The 19,030-nt window shown below is 40.3% G+C and overlaps 1 protein-coding gene across 7 annotated transcripts; it reads right to left on the reverse strand.

The window, feature by feature from the left end:
• Positions 1–9,173: 9,173 nt before the first annotated feature.
• On the reverse strand, positions 9,174–18,898 carry LOC111581647 (NLR family CARD domain-containing protein 3-like). Of its 7 annotated transcripts, none has more exons than XR_008603741.1 (11): positions 17,388–18,898; positions 16,239–16,349; positions 15,962–16,159; positions 15,722–15,856; positions 14,423–14,495; positions 14,037–14,262; positions 12,090–13,884; positions 10,956–11,129; positions 10,215–10,388; positions 9,327–9,428; positions 9,174–9,284 (listed from the first exon to the last, which is right to left on the reverse strand). XR_008603741.1 is itself a non-coding variant. In XM_035957089.2 (10 exons), the coding sequence occupies exons 2-10, from the start codon at positions 16,304–16,306 to the stop codon at positions 9,416–9,418; spliced, it is 2,856 nt and encodes a 951-aa protein (XP_035812982.2). In that variant the 5' UTR covers positions 16,307–16,349; positions 17,388–18,898; the 3' UTR covers positions 9,289–9,415. The 7 variants fall into 7 exon arrangements, 1 of the variants encoding a protein (XP_035812982.2); XR_008603740.1 differs by having other exon boundaries at positions 9,184–9,284; positions 9,318–9,428; XR_008603743.1 differs by having other exon boundaries at positions 9,229–9,284; positions 9,336–9,428.
• Positions 18,899–19,030: the final 132 nt, after the last annotated feature.

Raw genomic sequence — 19,030 nt, forward strand, 5'->3', positions numbered from 1 at the left:
TCTTTTGGACAGCATCTGAGTAATCTTGGAGACAGATTTTTGCCATTTTTAACAACTTTTGAGTCACTTTGGACCAACAGTTTTCATTTTTTGGACATTTTGGTGTCATTTTGGACTAGGTTTAGTCATCTCTGTGAAGTTTTTGTCATTTCAGATAATAGACTAAACAACTGCATTATTAAGTATTTAGTCACTCTGGACAGAACTTTGCCATTTTGACCAATTTTTGAGTCTCTTTGGACCAGTGTTTTTCATTTTTTGGACAATTTGTTGTCATCTCGGGGAAGTTTTTGTCATTTCAGATAGATTTTAGTCAAAATTTTTAGAGAGATTTTTGCCATTTTTAACAACTTTTGAGTCAATTTGGACCAATTTTTCTAATTTTTTGGACATTTTTGTGTTATTTAGATGAGCTTTACTCACCTTTTTTGTCATTTTAGTTCAATTTGAGTCGTTCTCTACAGACTTTAGTCTTTTGGGCAATACCTGAATAATCTTTTAAACAGATTTTTTTCTTTTTAAACAACCTTTGAGTCACTTTGGACCAGTGTGGATTCTGCAGAACAGCTTGTTTTCATGTCTGATTAATTGATTTTTCCGTGTTTTTTCTGGCGCATCACGGATCAATCTGTGTTTAGTGTTGTGAATAAGAAGTGTTAACCAGGTAAACACACCTGTCGACGTGAGCAGAGCTGCAGGTAGAAGCCTGACCTCTGTTTACGGTATCAGAGTCTTTGTCTCTTTACATCGGTGAGCCTGTTTTTCTCTCCGGACGTACCTGCACAGGTAAACAAACAGCGGCGAGCAGGGAGGCATTTAGCGGCTAATTGTGTTCAAGTGGAGGAGGACTGGAGGAGGGAGGAGAGGAGGGAGGAGGAAACAGCGACAGGAAGAGCCTGAGGGGGACGACTCACCTGGACGCACACACCTGACTCACAACACACACACACACACACACACACACACACACACACACACACACACACACACACACACACACACACACACACACACACACACACACACACACACACACAGAGAGAGAGAGAAGAAATGCATGAGTGTCCCTCACACACACCTGAAGACAAAGGGAGCATCTATCAGCACACCTGAGCAGCCCCTCCCCCCTCCTCACCTGTCAACACCTGAGATGAGGAATCGACTTCCTGCGATCAGCTTCAAAGAGTCGCAGCGACAGATCAATGATCCCACCGATCGATCGACAGGTTAGCAGAAGTTAAGCCGCGTTTTTAGTGGCCGTCCTGTGATTGGTCGAACCAGAGGCAGGTGTGTAGCGAAACCTCCCAGCATGCACTGCAACGTAAAAACATCTCATTATAATATTGTAACTTTACACCATTAAAATACATTCTCAGGCTTTAATTTAATGAGATTATGTGAATTCTTTCTCATTATGATGTTTAATAAAAAATGTTTAAATGTTGGAAACAATTAAATGACATATAAAGTAAAATGTTGTATATTTCCAGGACATTTATCAATAGATTAGATAAATTAGATGACAAGAAATCGATTGAGATCGTTTTTGTAATCAGTTCAATGTAGTTTTTGTGATTTCTGTGATACTTTGAGTCGTTTGGAGAATATTTGATTCATTTTGGATAAATTCTGCAGAAATACTGCAGAAAAACAATTTCCTCAATTTCCATTTAAAAACCTTTAAGAAAATAAGGCAATAATGTCCAAATAGTACTTTTTACAGTATTTAAGTCAGCAATTATTACTGTTTGTAAACAGACATTTGTTGTTTTTCAAAGAAAATTGGTGTATTTTATAGACTGTAAAACAGTTTGTGTGTCGTTGTAGTTGTTTTGCATTTCTTTGTGGTTGTTTTTGTGTCTCTGTTTGGTCATTTTGATGATGGTTTTCCAGATTTATTGTGTCCTTTATTGGATCTTTGTGTATTTTTTTCTGTCTTATCTTACTTTCAGACCGATGCGATGAATCAGGGACAGAAATCGAGAATCTGGACGTTGAAGGAAGCAGAAACTCTGAAACGCTGCTGGACCCTCAGACGTCCTCGGACATGTCTTAGATTGAAATCCATATTGAAATGCATTTTTTTATCTCGAGGACTCGGAGGCTATTTTCACGGCGGACCGAGGTCGTGTTGAGACGCATCGAGACGCATCGAGACGCATCGGCGACCCGTGGATGGACTCCAGCTGAGCATAAACACTGGAGGCGTCACTTTATAATCGAGTCGCAGCTTCAAGCCCACGGTTCAAAGACGCACAACTTTTCCATCTGGACACGCAGAAAACAGGAAGTTCAGTTTGGAGAAATGAGATCCGAACAGTTGGATGATGTTCATTTTGTCGTTTATTATCATAGGATGTTATTTTTTTTCTTTGATTTGAGATCCGAACAGGAAGAGGCAGGAAGGAAAACACTCTGCAGCATGACTGTTAACTCACACGATGACAGAAGGAACGAAGGAATGAATGAATGAATGAATGAATGAATGGACGAATGAATGAACGAATGAATGAATGAATGATCGAATGAATGACAATGAATTAATGAATGAATGAATGAACGAATGAATGAACAAACGGACAAACGAATGAATGACTGAATGATCAAATGAATGAGTGAACAAATGAATGAATGAATGAATGAACGAATGAATGAACAGACAAACGAATGAATGACTGAACGATCAAATAAATGTATGAATGAATAAATGAATTAATTAATTAATGAACGAATGAACAAATAAATAATGAACAAATGAATGAATAAATAATGAATTAATTAATTAATTAATAATGAACAAATGAAAGAATTAATTATTAACGAACAAATGAAAGAATGAATTAAGTAATAATGAACAAATGAATGAATGAATAGACGAATGAATGAATGAAGAAATGAAGGAATGAATGAACAAATTAATAATGAACGAATTAATGAGTAAATGATGGAACGAATGAAGGAATGAACGAACGAACGAATGAATGAATGAATGAATGATTGAGTTTTGTGGATATTTTATGCTCGTATTTTTTTTAGATTTTTGTAGATATTTCATGTGTTTGTGTTTGTTTTTGTGTTTATTTGATATCTTTGTGGTTATTTTATGTTATTGAGTTTTTTAAGTAGTTTGTGTTTATTCTATATTTTTGCGTTTTTATGTATTTTGTGGCTATTAAATTTTTTGAGGATATTTATTATTTTTTGTTATTATATATATATATATATTTATATATTTTTATATATATATATATATACATACATATATATATATATATATATATATATATATATATATATATATATATATATATATCTTTTTTTTTTTTTTTTTAAAGATATTTTGTGTTTTTGTATTTTTATACACCTCTGGTTTTCTGCTTCTGTTCTGAACATTCTTTGGTCCTGATTTATTGCAAACAGTTTTATCTTCTAAAAATTAAAAGCTTGTGTTTTCCATGCGTTTCCGTCCAAACCTCCACAGAACGTCCAGAGAACGTGTGTCGTTGCTGTGAGTCGGTGTTCCTGCTCCTCTGAAGCTTGTGCTTTGTGAGTCGTGACATTTTTAGCATAGCTGGGCTGCAGGTGAAAACACGTCGCTGTGAAATGCAGTTTAGCTAATGGAGCACCTCCTGCAGCAATTTGTCCTCCACAACAACACATAAATTACCGTTTAGGAGACGACTGGAGGCCCGCAGCGCTGCCAGACGCTGAGTGACAGCCGGGCGAGGACGGCGGCGCTGCTCAAACCGAGGCCCGGAGACCCCCGGGGGTCCGCCAGGGGGGCTCCAGGGAGTCCCCGCTCACATCTCAGCTTTCATTCACAAGAATTTCCCCCAATTACAGACTGAACGAGTCTTTAGATTAAACTCACTGATCTACAGGCAGCTGCCTGATCACGTTGGTTAGATCAAGGTGTCTTATTTCAGTCTCGCTGGGGTTGTTTTCTGTCTCCTTGTGGTTGTTTTGTGTCTCCTTGTGGTTGTTTTGTGTCTCCTTGTGGTTGTTTTGTGTCTTTGTGGTTGTTTTGTGTCTCCTTGTGGTTGTTTTGTGTCTCCTTGTGGTTGTTTTGTGTCTCCTTGTGGTTGTTTTGTGTCTTTTTGTGGTTGTTTTCTGTCTCCTTGTGGTTGTTTTGTGTCTCCTTGTGGTTGTTTTGTGTCTCCTTGTGGTTGTTTTGTGTCTTTGTGGTTGTTTTGTGTCTCTTTGTGGTTGTTTTGTGTCTTTGTGGTTGTTTTGTGTCTTTGTGGTTGTTTTGTGTCTTTTTGTGGTTGTTTTGTGTCTCTCTGTGGTTGTTTTGTGTCTCCTTGTGGTTGTTTTGTGTCTCTCTGTGGTTGTTTTGTGTCCCCTTGTGGTTGTTTTGTGTCTCTTTGTGGTTGTTTTGTGTCTCCTTGTGGTTGTTTTGTGTCTCCTTGTGGTTGTTTTGTGTCTCTCTGTGGTTGTTTTGTGTTACTGTGGTTGTTTTGTGTCGCTTTGTGGTTGTTTTGTGTCTTTTTGTGGTTGTTTTGTGTCTCTTTGAGGTTGTTTTGTGTCTCCTTGTGGCTGTTTTGTGTCTTTTGTGGTTGTTTTGTGTCTCCTTGAGGTTGTTTTGTGTCTCCTTGAGGTTGTTTTGTGTCTCTTTGTGGCTGTTTTGTGTCTTTTGTGGTTATTTTGTATCTTTTGTGGTTGTTTTGTGTCTCTTTGTGGTTGTTTTGTGTCTTTGTGGTTGTTTTGTGTCTCTTTGTGGCTGTTTTGATAATCGTTTTCCAGATATATTCGGCATTCTAATGTGTCTGGAAAACTGCAACTAAAATGACTAAAAAAGCTGGAAAATTACCACAAAAGACACAAAATCACCACAAAAAGAGCCACAACTACCTTGAAAAGTTCAAATATGCCAACAAAAACATGCAAAGTACCAGCATTATCCACAAAAAGTACCAAAATCACCACCAAAAACATTACCACAAAAAGGACCAAAACTACTACAAAAAAACTGGCACAAAAAACATGCAAAATAATGACAAAAGCAGCTGAAATTACCACAAAAAGAGCCACAACTACCTTGAAAGGTTCAAATATGCCAACAAAAACATGCAAAATGATCACAAAAAGGACCAACATCACCATAAAAAGGACCAACATTTCCACAAAAAGGACCAACATCACCACAAAAAGGACCAACATTACCACAAAAAGGACCAACATTACCACAAAGAGACACAAAACAACCAAGAAAAAGTGCAAAAAAGAAACAGAAAAACAAAGAAAACCACAAAATATGCAAAAAAAACCCCACAAAGCGACAGAAAACAAAAAATGTGAAAAATAAACACAAAAAAATACAAAGTGCAAAAAATAGAAAAACAAAAGACATAAAACAACCACAAAAAATGCAAAAAGAAGTACAAAATAATGACAGAGACACAAAAGGACCACAGACAGACACTAAGTGAACACAAAAAACACTAAATGATGACAAATTGATCCACAACCACCACAAAGAGACACAAAAAGAGCGGAAAACACACAAAACCAACACAAAGAGACACAAAAAGAGCAGCAAACACACAAAACCAACACAAAGAGACACAAAAAGAGCAGAAAACACACAAAACCACCACAAAGAGACACAAAACAACCACTGGTCATGTTCGGTAAAATCTCGTTTCCATTCCTTCTTCTGCTGTTTGTCTTTTTTATTCCAGTTTGTCATAAATGTGAAGTTAATGACAAACTTGTGTGATTTTTAAACTGAGACTTTTTGTTCTCTGAGACGTTTTGAGCTGAAATGTGTAAAAACTCTCAGACAGAGTTCAACAGACGGAGCTTTAAAAGACGACTCATTAGAGACCAACTGCAGGAAAACATTGAACTCATCAGAGAACCGTCTGATGATTGGTTTTCATCTCTGCAGCTCATAAATGAACTTTTCAATCACTTTCCAGTCGTTGAACATCAGACAGGAAGCTGAAGCAGCTCATTCCAAACAGCACGGCGCCCTCCAGTGGCCGCTCTGAGAATCACACCCTGCAACATTTCCTCATTCCAACGGCTTTCATTCATCCCACAGCTGCATTTATTATCAGATTATTAAACATGTCTGCTTTAATTACAGCTTTATGTCACGTTCAGTGGTTTAAACCACACAAACAATTCCAGATTTCCACTTTAGCTGCTCATCAAAGCAGATCTTCTCTGGTCTGTTGTCATTATAAAGCTCCGTATCCATGATATACACTGTGTGTGTGTGTGTGTGTGTGTGTGTGTGTGTGTGTGTGTGTGTGTGTGTGTGTGTGTGTGTGTGTGTGTGTGTGTGTGTGCGTGTGTGTGTGTGTGCGCGTGTGCGTGTGCGCGTGCGCGTGTGCGTGTGTGGTAATGTTGTTGTAATTTTGAATAGCTTTGTGTTATCTTTTGGTTTTGTGATGTTGTTTTGTGGCTATTTAGTATTTTTTGTTTACTTTTGTTGTCATTTTGTGTAGCATTGTTTTCATTCTGCATCTCTTTACGGTCATTCTGTGTGATTTTGTGTCATTTACTGTAATTTGTGTTATTTCGTGTCACTTTATGGTCAGTTTGGGCCTTTTATCCTTTTTTTGTTGTCTTTTTTATCATCAGTGTACATTGTTGTTCCTTTAAGATTATTTTGTATTAGTTTTGCAGAAATGTTGTTGTTTCTGGTTATTTTGTGGTAATTCTGTGTTGTGTTGTGGTTTTTTGTGGTCATTTTGTGTTGTATTGTTGTAATTTAGTTTTCAGTCTGCATCTCTTTCTGGTCCTTTTGTCAGATTTTCTATCATTTATTCTAATTTCCTGTCTCCTTATGGTCAGTTTGGTCATTTTTGTTCCTTTACGTTAATTTTTGTGTTGTTTTGTGAAACATTTGGTGGTCATTTTGTTCTTATGTGGTTGTTTTGTGGTAATTTAGTATTTTTTTTGGCATTTTGCCTTATTTTGTGGTCATTTAGTGTTACCTTGTAGTCATTTGGTATTGTTTTGTGATTGGGCCATTTTGTGATCATTTTCTATGTTTTTGTATCACTTGGTGTAATTTTTGGGTCACTTTACAGTCAGTTTGAGTACTGTTGTGATTATTCGTTGTTGTCATGTTGCAGTCATTCTTTCTGCTTTACTGTCATTTTGTCTCTTTGTGGTCATTTTTGTCTTTGTGTAACTTAACCGAATCATTTGACCCAAAATTCTGTTTGCAGTTGAATCAGGCAGAACATGTAGATTAATAACAGGCAGAAATACATTCCTGTTTCATATCACTTATTAGAATTTGTGTTATTTCGTGTCACTTTATTGTCGGTTTCTTGCCTTTTTTCTTCTCTCTCTGTTGCCATTTTCCGGAGTTTAACCTCTGGATATGTTTGGTTTGTGTAAAATTATTATTCAGACTCTAAATAATACAACGGATTTTAAATATCAGATAAAGAAATGATCTCTTTTCCACTAATCTTTAAGATAAAACACTCATGACTGAAGTTATTTTGATGAATTAATAACATTTCAGTCACAGCTACAGTCACTGTTTGATGAATAGAAAACTGCATTAAATGAGCTGGACTGGTTTTTTAATGTAGTTTAAACCAGGAAAAAGAACTGGTCTGGTAATGATGTGGAGCTCAGAGACATGAGGAGAATCACAGCAGCTTTTATCCAACATCAACCTTCACCTGGACTCACCTGCAGCATCTCCTGTCTCACCTGTCTGCAGGTTTTTCTCTCACTGTGGCCGTTTCCACATCAGGATTCATTCTGTGCACAAACTCTGCAGCTTGTTGAGTCTTTGTTGAGTCAGACGTGGAGCAGCTGCAGAGATTCATCAACCTGCTGCCTGATGTGACAAACGGCTTCTTCACTGCTGCTTTCTGACACATCTGATGGTTCAGCTTCAACCTGCAGAGTAAAAACTAAACGGAGACTGAACAGCAGCTCTGCTCTCATTTAGAAACAATATTCAAACTGTTTTCACATCTGTGGTCTACAGATGTTGATGTTCCAGCAGCTGACTCACTGTGAGACACACTGTCCTCTGCTGCCTCCTGGTGGACGCTCTGGTCAATCACAGCAGTCAACCACAGATCTGATGGGATGATGGGATTTTTCTACAAGGAATGTTTTTGACTCTGGACACTGACTGTGAACATGGAGGAGCTTCAACACTGTGTTTGTTTCACCGTCAATCTTTACGTTTCTCTTCTTGTCTCTTTGTTCCTCCTTCAAATGAAGCTCACTGACCTCTGATGGAAAACAAACTAAATGCTGGAACATACATGACATGTTGGTGTCAAAGTCACATTTGAACTCTGTCAAATTCCAGGAGAGTCTCTAGGAATCCTCTTCTAGATTTGTCCTCAACCAGCTCAGTGTGGAAAAGAGGAGGAAGAAATAAAACACCCAGATGGTTGCAGCTGAACCAAAGCTGACTGATTTATTGAAGGAAGTTGTTGAGTTCACACAAATCTAACAACACAGGAGACAGAAAAAGGAGCAACGGAGGGAGATGGATGCTACTGAAAAGAAACGAAGAGAAACTACAAAAAGATTTGTGACTACAAGTTAGAACCAAACTGAACTCTCCTCCGTTGAGCAGATAAAAGTCCAAATGAAAACCCTGCTTGGACTCACCTCCACTCACTGCCCACACTAAAGCTACAAACAGGAGAAACACCTGCTGTGGAATGTTCAGGACATTTCATCTCAAACAAACAGTGGATCTGAACATGAAGCTCATGATGGAGGTCTGGATTCAGAATCCCATCCTGACTGACAAACTGAGCAGCTGGAAGAAAAACACTTTCTGTCAGAGAGCAGGAACTGTGCTGATGGAACCACATGTCAGCAGAAAACTGACTGATGATCATCAAACAACTAATATGTGCTGGAAAAGTCCTGATGAAACACCTGAAGGCCCTGAGTGTTATTTACAAGCTGAGTCAGGATGCGTTTCATGATTATGTGTTAATAAAGGTCAGATTGAATCATTACCAACCATGACGTCATGCTAATGTGAGGACAGAACTAAAAGATAACGCTGGAACATTCCCAGAAACAGACCGAGGGCTGAAAACCTGGAATTGAGGCTCCAAGTGGGCAGATATCAGTCAGAGTGGAAAACATCCTGAAACTTCCTGCCACTCTGCAACCTGACATCAACCTCCAACGGATCAAGTCAACATTAACTGAACTTCTCCCTCATTCACAGTGTGGAGCTGCAACACTAAACTGTACAGGAACAACACACTTCATACTGGTTCCCAGTCCACCTCCCAGTAACATGGTCCAGTCAGAGTCTCTACACACCAGCTGCTGCTGCTGCTGCTGCTGCTGCTGCTGCTGCTGCTGCTGCTGCTGCTGCTGCTGCTGCTGCTGCTGCTGCTTCAACCTCTGGATCATCAGGACACACTTCATCCTCTCAGCACAAACACCGTCCTGATCAGAACCTCCATCTGCAGAGAGAAGAAGAAAGATCAGAGGAGATGAATGAGTTTGATCAGCATCAGGTGTGTTTCTCTGCACATTTCACTGCAGTCCACAGTGGAAACAAACTGCTGACACTCATCAAGCTTCATTACTGCACAAACTCTTCACTCATGGATTTACTGCTGCTCCATTTAAACCAACAGTCTCTGAGTGTCCATCAACATCTCATCTGCTCCTCAAACATCAGCTGACAAACCAACATGGAGGCTGTCAGTCAACACATCTGGATCAAAGCACACACAAGGACACACATCCAGATGTTGCTGCTGGACCTGAGCACAGCTTCTGCTCTGGACAAACACCTCATGGTTCCTACATGTGATGATGCTGCTGCTGGTTTGCAGGCTTCAGTCTCTCATCTCAGAGCTGTGACAAACATCACACTGATCAGCTGATCACTGTTGAAGTGAGACAACAAACAGTCAGATCACATCTGATGGACACTTAGATGAAGGAGGACCACTGTCTCTGCACATCTGGAAGGCTGGCAGCTGGAATCAGCTCGATTTCCTCAACACATCAACACAACAACAACAGTCGGCTTCACATCCACTCAAACACACCATGACAACAAGCTTGTGGCTCCTCTGATTGGCCGACTGCTGTCTCTGTGTTTCTGTCTCCATTCTGCTCTCAGAGCTTCACTGAGAAGCTGCAGGTTTACAGGAGACTCTGGATCTTTGCTTTGATACTGACTGTGTTTAGTAGAAAACTGCTGGAAGCAGCAGAGACTGATGGAACCTTCTACTGACCTCAGAGTCTTCAGGATGCAGTCTGGACTCTTCACAAGATCTAACAGATGTTCCACTGATGAATCCTGCAGGTTGTTCCACCTCAGGTCCAGATGTTCCAGATGGGAGGGGTTGGACTTCAGAGCTGAGACCAGAGAATCACAGCTGATCTCTGACAAACTGCAGTTCTCCAATCTGAATAAAGAATAAAAGATGTGTATAAAATCATTGATGATCCATCAGATGTGTTCAGGTTCTGAATGTGCAGATCAACATTACTTTGTCCTCATCAATCAGCTTTTCTCTAAAAGCAGCACAGTGACTTTGTCCTTCTGTTATTGTGGATCATCATCATGTCAACCTTCTACACACATCATCCACATGTCAACACAACATTCATCCACCTATTCATGTCCACACATCAATAACATCTGCTGACCTCAGTCCATCTCTCATTCCAGGATCAACATCAAATCTCTTCATTCTTTCATTTATTTCATCACCTTCTTCTGTATTTACTTCTTCTCACATCACTTTCACATCAGCTTCACATTCAGACACACAGCAGGACTGTGGATTCTGTCCTCCATCTGGGAACTCTGCAGTCAGCTGATCAGGGGATTTATTCACACTCCAACAATCTCAAACATCTTCACCATGTTTTCAGGAAAATACTCCAAATTTATTAACAACAAACTCCAAACTTCAGTCAAGGATTTGACTTGAATATATTGAAAAACCATCAACAGTCAGTGAACTGACCTGAGAGTCTCCAGTTTACAGTTTGGACTCTGCAGTCCAGCAGAAAGATGCTTCACTCCTGAATCCTGCAGGTTGTTTCCATACAGGTCCAGATCTATCAGATGGGAGGGGTTGGACTTCAGAGCTGAGGCCACAACTTCACAGTGACTCTCTGAGAGTCTACAGTCAGAAAGTCTGTCATGAGACATAAATGACAAAACATGTTATTATGAAAAAGGACACTTTATATTTCCTTCATGCATTTGATAGCAGAACATCTGGACTGGTCCTGTTGGACATTTAGTTCTTCATCTTCTCTGACTGTTTGACATGAAACTGAATTCTCATCAGCCTCTCTCACACCTGAACACTTTCAATCTGGAATAATTAGATCTATAATCTGTGTTTCATCTGCAGATGGAGGACAGAAGATGGACTTCCATTCAGGCTTCCATACTGTCCACAGTCTGTCAGTTTGATCTGATCCCACGTCTGACTCCACAAAGTTCTCAGGAGAACATCTGGATCAGAACATTTTCTGTCTGAATGTTCACACAACACTTACAGAAAGAATAAATATGAAGAAATTCAAGAAAAACATCACAAATTACCAGAAATAAATGAATTCAAATCCAACTCAAAACAGTAACAGCAATAATTCCATTAAATCAATTCTCCCAGACATCAGAAATGATTCAGATCTTATATTCAACTCTAAAGAAGATTAAAAAAATCATTTAAAAGCTGTATGTCTGATTATATAAGATGCTTCCAGAAGCTCCTCATGTAATAATAACTGATGCTGTGATAAAACCTGGACAAGAACCTCGACAGTTCTTCATGTGTTTCAGCAGATCCACATGTTTCCTCCATCAGCCGAAGGAAGAAACTCACAAGAAAAAACTGTCAGACAGAACAATTATCAGAATGAAATAGAAAAACTGTCATCATTCATTTAACAGCTTTAAACAAAACCAACTGAAAAATCCACATTTTCACAGCGTTTGAACATCTGAGACTAAACACAGCTGACATGGAAAGTTATAAATAAACAAGTGGAACACTGAGAATAATGAGAATGTTCTAGTGAGAACATCTGAAGAACTCAACTACTGATCTACTCTGACTGATCATCTTCATCACATCTGGACTCACCTGAACTTTCTGCAGTTCCTCACAGCTGGAATCAGTCTCAGTTTTCCCTCCTCTGATGTTCTGTACTTCTTCAGGTCCAACTCATCCAGAACCTCCTCTGACATCTGCAGCATGTAGGCCAGAGCTGAGCAGTGGATCCCAGAGAGGAACTTCTCTGATCTGTTCTCTGACTGCAGGAACTCTTGGATCTCCTGATGTACTGAGAGATCCTTCATCTCCATCAGACAGTGGAAGATGTTGATGCTTCTGTCTGGAGACATTTCATCACTCTTCATCTTCTTCAGGTTGTTGATGACTCTCTGGATCATTCCTGGACGGTTCTCTGTCTGACCCAGCAGACCTCCTAAGAGTCTCTGATTGGACTCCAGACAGAGGCCATGAAGGAAGCGAACAAACAGGTCCAGGTGACCATTTTTACTTCTCAGGGATTTCTCCATGACTCTCTTCAGGAACACATCCAGAGTGTCTCTGTTCTCGTCTTTCCAGCCTTTTCCCAGGAAGTCCTCCAGAACCTCCTGCTTCCTGTTGGTGTAACAGTGGAACATGTAGACTGCAGCCAGAAACTCCTGAACACTCAGATGGACGAAGCAGAACACCTTGTCCTGGTACAGTCCTCTCTCCTCTTTAAAGATCTGTGTGAACACTCCTGAGTACTTTGAGGCTGCTTCCACATCGATGCCACACTCTGTCAGGTCGGACTCATAGAAGATCAGGTTTCCTTTCTGCAGCTGATTAAAAGCCAGTTTTCCCAGAGACTCAATCATCCTCCTGCTGTCTGGACTCCAGTGAGGATCTGTCTCAGCTCCTCCATCATACTTGACCTTCTTGACTTTGGTCTGAACCACCAGGTGGTGGATGAACATCTCAGTCAGGGTTCTGGGCAGATCTCCTCCCTCTCTGGTTCTCAGCAGCTCCTCCAGAACTGTAGCAGTGATCCAGCAGAACACTGGGATGTGGCACATGATGTGGAGGCTTCGTGATGTCTTCATGTGGGAGATGATGCTGCTGGCCTGCTCCTCATCTCTGGATCTCTTCCTGAAGTACTCCTCCTTCTGTGGGTCGCTGAACCCTCTGACCTCCGTCACCATGTCCACACAGTCAGGAGGGATCTGATTGGCTGCTGCAGGTCGTGTGGTTATCCAGAGGCGAGCAGAAGGAAGCAGCTTCCCCCTGATCAGGTTTGTCAGCAGCACATCCACTGAGGTGGACTCTGTAACATCAGTCAGGACCTCATTGTTGTGGAAGTCCAGAGGAAGGCGACACTCATCCAGACCGTCAAAGATCAACACAACCTGGAAGTCTTCAAAGCTGCACATTCCTGCTGCTTTGGTTTCACTGAAGAAGTGATGAACAAGTTCCACCAAACTGAACTTTCTCTCTTTCAGCACATTCAGTTCTCTGAAAGTCAATGGAAACATGAAGTGGATGTCCTGGTTGCTTTTGTCTTCAGCCCAGTCCAGAGTCAACTTCTGTGTTAACACTGTTTTCCCGATGCCAGCCACTCCCTGTGTCATCACTGTTCTGATTGGTCCATCTCTTCCATGTGAGCCTTTAAAGATGTCTTCTGGTCTGATGCTTGTTTCTACTCTGTCTGCTTTCCTGGATGCTGCTTCAATCTGTCTGACCTCATGTTCATCATTGACCTCTGCAGTCCCTCCCTCTGTGATGTACAGCTCTGTGTAGATCTCATTCAGGAGGGTCGGCTGTCCTGCTTTAGCGATGCCCTCAAACACTGTCTGGAACTTCTTCTTCAGGCCACATTTAAGTTTACGTCTACAAACTGGAGCAGCAAGTTCTGAATGAAGAAACAACATGAGATCAATGAATAAATGACAGTAAATATTCCAACAGTTCATCCTCCTAAAGACTGATTGTGTGAAGATATTCTGAGACTTTAGTAAATGTTCTGTTGATCAGCAGCTTCAGTCTTTCCACAAATCTTCTTACTGCTCTGCAGACAGTCAGCCAGCTTCTCCTGCTTCATCCTCCTCAGGAACAACACTGTGATCTGCTGAAACATCTCTCTGCTGCTCCTCTGATCTTCATCATCACCCTCCAACTCCTCCTCATCCTCCCTCTGACTCTCTGAGCATTCTGGGTAATCTGGACTCACAACCTTCTGCATCTTCTTCAGCTCCTTCTTCACAAAAGTCACCATGTTGTCCTCCAGCAGCTGGAACAGAGAAATGTGTCAATGAGTCCATCAGAGTGAAATCATGGAGCCAAACATCAGATCCATGTTGGACACACTGACAGTCCACTGGTCTACAAAGAGCAGCATGGAGACGCCTGAACACAACAGATGGAGAACAACTTGTTGTCCATGAACTCACCATGAATATGGAGTCCAGGTGATGCTGCTGGACAGACTGAGCTCTGGGAACCTCTGAACTCTGCTGCTCCACTCTGTGGATCAACATCAACAGTTAGATCTCAGTACTTCTGTCCACACAGACAAATGACATCAAATCAAATGTATTTATAAAGCCAGTTTAAAAACAACCTCAGTTGACCAAAGTGCTGCACATGCTGACAGATAGAGAAAAGAATTATGTGCAGACAGACAATTTAAAAATAGAATTGACAATATACATGTAAAGACAATATAAAACTAGTAAAATCAATGAGTAAAACTAAATTACACAGTATATAAAATACTACAACAGAAAAGTCTCTGAAGGCAACAATTGCAGCTGAACCATGAATGGATTTCACAATAAAATCACAGTTTGAAATAAAGCCATTAGCAGATCATGAATGCTGCATTTTAGGATCTAAGTTACACAACACGTCTCAGAGTTTAAACTGTGTGTCGGTGGTTTTACAGATTCCTGCTGCCGTCCTCCTGGTGTGACAGTCACAGTTTGATGCTGTTTCATGTGGTGAAGCTTCATCACGTTTTAAATTTATTACACAATCAACATTAAACTGAAGTTTAAAAACATTATCACAGCATCATCCAGGACCGACTCCTCCACACTGGGGATGAATTCATGACCATAGAATCAGCTACTGAATGAAAACTCTGCTCCTGGAAATAACAGCAGGTTACTGTTAGCAGCTAATGATGAGCTGCTAATCCTGCATCACATCACACCAACATGTGCAGCAGCTGAGCTTCAACTTCCAGCCTCTGAGCTGCTGCACACACAGCCTGGAACTGAGTTTACAAAGAAATAAAGTCCAAACTTCTTCCCTCTGCCTTTAACTTCATTGATCACAGTAGATGTTCTTCACTTTGTCAATGCAACGATCCCTAACAAGCACCACAAACCTCCATGAAGCCAAACGTCTCTCCAGGACATCACAGCAGCCTTCACCGTTTGCTATTTGCCCTCCTCCATCCAGCAGCACCTGAAACCTGACTGCAGCTTCCTGCCTACACTGTTTGAACCAAAGCACAAAGACGCCACCTGCTGGATCAGCTGCTGTCCTGCAGCTGCTTCACCACAACCACAGCATCCATTCTTTCCACTCTGACAGCAAACACTGCCTCACACAGGAACATTTCCATGGATGTGAGCAAGAGCTGAGCTGAAACTCAGCATGTGTTTGAGGATTCCATCATGAAGACAATAAAACTGACTCACTGACATTTTATACACTTACAGCGTTTAGATATGAAGAATTACCTCTTTGCAGCGGAACGTTGTTCTCCTTTGATTTCAACTAAAATATGCTTTGAGTCATCACTCTTAAAGGACACACAACTGGGTGCAGGTGCAGGTTCAGATCCACGTTTGGGTCTCTGAGGGATTGATGTTCTCCTGATAGAAGAATGTTAATTCTAACATGTTCAAAAAGTCATAAAGATAATAAAACTGAGTTACTGACATTTTACACAGTTACAACATTTATATATGAATAATTACCTCTTTGAAGCACGAGGTTGTTCTCCTTTGAATTCAACTAAAATATCCTTTGAGTCATCGCTCTTAAAGGACACACAGCTGGGTGCAGGTCCAGGTTCAGGTTCAGGTTCTGGTTCTGGTCCAGGTCCAGATCCAGGATCAGGATCAGTTTCAGGTTCTGGTTCTGGTGCAGGTTCTGGTTCAGATCCAGGTTCTTTCCTGTGAATAATGACCGTAGTGATGAGTGCTGAGCTCTGACATGCAGAAGAGTCGTGGACACTTAGAGATGTGGTCTCACCTCTCAGCTTTGTTCTGGTTCTTCTGTTCCCCCCACAGAGAGCTGTGAGGATCCTCACACTGATCCATGCTGCTGAACTCACACCAGCTCACACACACCGTTTACCTTCACCTGCACAGGAAACACATCATTCAGCTCCACTCAGATCCTCCTGTTCATCCTGTGTGCTGTAGAAAGATCAGCTGCTGCTCTTCTATCAGTCCATCAGATCTACACAGTGTGACCTGCAGCTGGATCCTGGTCCAGATTCATTCTCTCTCTGGGATCATTTAGAATTTACAGAATCTAATAGTTACCAGTGCTGTTGTTTTTTGGTGTACAAATGTGAAAACTTTCTCTCTTCCTGCTGCTGTCTGATGCTGCAGCTGTTCATCAAACTCAGATCCAATAGTTCCAAACAGCTGGAAACAACTAACTTCAGCTCCTCCAAACATTTTATGGGAAAAACACAATTATTTTCATTATTGGGGAAAATAAATAATCTTTAAGCTGTTTGTGTCTCTTTTCATCGCAGGAAGATGTTAATATGAACATTTAGTGTTGTGGCCTAATAGATTAGAAACTGTAGAACAAAGTACATAAAAAGATGTGCTGTAATTTTGGAACACAAAGTGTTTATAAAGTGTCTCCTTGATGTTTTTGGATGAATATTGTTGTTGAAATGAGGAAAAATCCCTCCTTTAATTATTATTTATGCGTCTCTGTCCGTTAATGTGAAGGTTCACTTCACAGTTGTTCTGTGTTAAACTTGTACAGAAACGTTTCCTGGTCTGATCAGTCAGATTTCTGGTGTTGTGTCATAAAGTGATCATCTGACCTAAACTGGTTCTGGACTTCCTGTTGAAGTGAACACCCAGTTTAAATCCATCTACATGTTTACAGTCAGAACATGCAAATACTCACTACTTTGTGGTAACAGCAAAAGTGTTTGCTATTTCTAATATCCTTCTTCAGACTGTTAAATGTGTTGTTTTAAAGTTAGCTTTAGCTGCTAGTTAGCTTCCTGTCGTTGGGTGGATGATGTTAGCTGGTCGATGGAACATTAAATATAAAATCAGCTGCTGAATGTTAGCAGAGCTGTGGAGACACATTTCTGCTGCTGGAACTAAACTAACAGCAGCTGGACACAGAAAAGTGTCGTTTACTCACCTTCACACGGAGAAAACAAGCTGCGACACGAGGATGGTAAAAGTGAAACTAACTTAGTGAACAGGTAGGGCCGTGACGTCACTGTTGTCAGGGCAACGGAGGAGGAAACGCCTTCAACAGAGATTTTAAATTTGTTAAACAACAAACAGAAATGAAAGAGTCTGTCAGTGTCCATGTTGTAGTTTTAGATCTGTGCTCTAATGAGGTCGACAAAGCAGTGAAATCTGCCTTTTGTTCATTTTCACTAATAGAATAAAGTTGTGACAGATTAGAAAGTGAGTTTCAGAAAAATGAAGGTTTGACCTTAAATGTGGAAAAAACTGAGAATCTCTGGAACCAAGTTTCAGATAATTTCTCCTTAACTTCAGGGTTGTTAGTGACACATAGAATATTATTGAAACTGTTATCAGTCCAGTTGTCACCATGATGTGATCAATACTGATCAGAGACTATTGGTCCTAATAATAAGCTGTTGATTAGATCAGGATTTGATATCAGAGTTCACCTGGAGAGTATCATGATCACACTGATGGACAGAAGAGTTCAATACTGCAGAGCAGAGTATTCGAGCTGAAATACTGCAGTAACTGATGAATATTAGGGCTAAAATACTGCAGTAACTGATGAGTATTAGAGGTAAAATACTGCAGTAACTGAGGAGTGTTAGAGCTAAAATACTGCAGTAACTGATGAGTATTAGAGCTAAAATACTGCAGTAACTGATGAGTATTAGAGGTAAAATACTGCAGTAACTGATGAGTATTAGAGCTAAAATACTGCAGTAACTGAGGAGTGTTAGAGGTAAAATACTGCAGTAACTGATGAGTATTAGAGCAAAAATACTGCAGTAACTGATGAGTATTAGAGGTAAAATACTGCAGTAACTGAGGAGTATTAGAGCTGAAATACTGCAGTAACTGATGAGTATTAGAGGTAAAATACTACAGTAATTGATGAGTATTAGAGCTAAAATACTGCAGTAACTGATGAGTATTAAGCTGAAATACTGCAGTAACTGATGAGTATTAGAGGTAAAATACTGCAGTAACTGATGAGTATTAGAGGTAAAACACTGCAGTAACTGATGGGTATTAGTGGTAAAATACTGCAGTAACTGATGAGTATTAGAGCGAAAATACTGCAGTAACTGATAAATATTAGAGCTGAAATACTGCAGTAACTGATGAGTATTAGAGCTAAAATACTGCAGTAACTGACGAGTATTAGAGGTAAAATACTGCAGTAACTGATGAGTATTAGAGATATAATACTCATCTGTGACCGACGGAAAAATTCAGAGTTTTTGGGTTGAACTGCAGGCAGTGTTTCCACAGAGAGACTGAGAAGGAAATCAAAGCTACTGGATGAATAAATAAATGCAGCTCGGCTCAGAAACAGTGAACAGAGGAGCGAGTTGTTGGAGATCCATCCAGCAAGGTGAAACATCTTTCTATTGATGATGAGCAGAGGAGAGGAAAAGTCTGGAAATATGGAGATAGTTAAATGTGTCGTATGTGGAGCCATTTCGGTTTCACTGTGTTGTTTTAGTTCCTTTATCAGATTTAAGTTAAATAATAAATAAAAAATAGAACACAACAATAAACATCCTTCACTTCCTAGATGTTGTAAAAAAAAATAAAAAT

This window comes from Amphiprion ocellaris, chromosome 13 (assembly GCF_022539595.1).
Source record: "Amphiprion ocellaris isolate individual 3 ecotype Okinawa chromosome 13, ASM2253959v1, whole genome shotgun sequence".
Lineage (NCBI taxonomy): Eukaryota > Metazoa > Chordata > Actinopteri > Pomacentridae > Amphiprion > Amphiprion ocellaris.

Coding starts and splice junctions, on each gene's coding strand:
- LOC111581647 (XM_035957089.2), bottom strand. CDS start 16,306: ATGGATCAGTGTGAGGATCCTCACAGCTCTCTGTGGGGGGAACAGAAG. Junction 13,885..14,036: donor GGCTGACTGTCTGCAGAGCA/GTAAGAAGATTT, acceptor TTCTTCATTCAG/AACTTGCTGCTCCAGTTTGT. Junction 10,389..10,955: donor TGTAAACTGGAGACTCTCAG/GTCAGTTCACTG, acceptor TTCTTTATTCAG/ATTGGAGAACTGCAGTTTGT.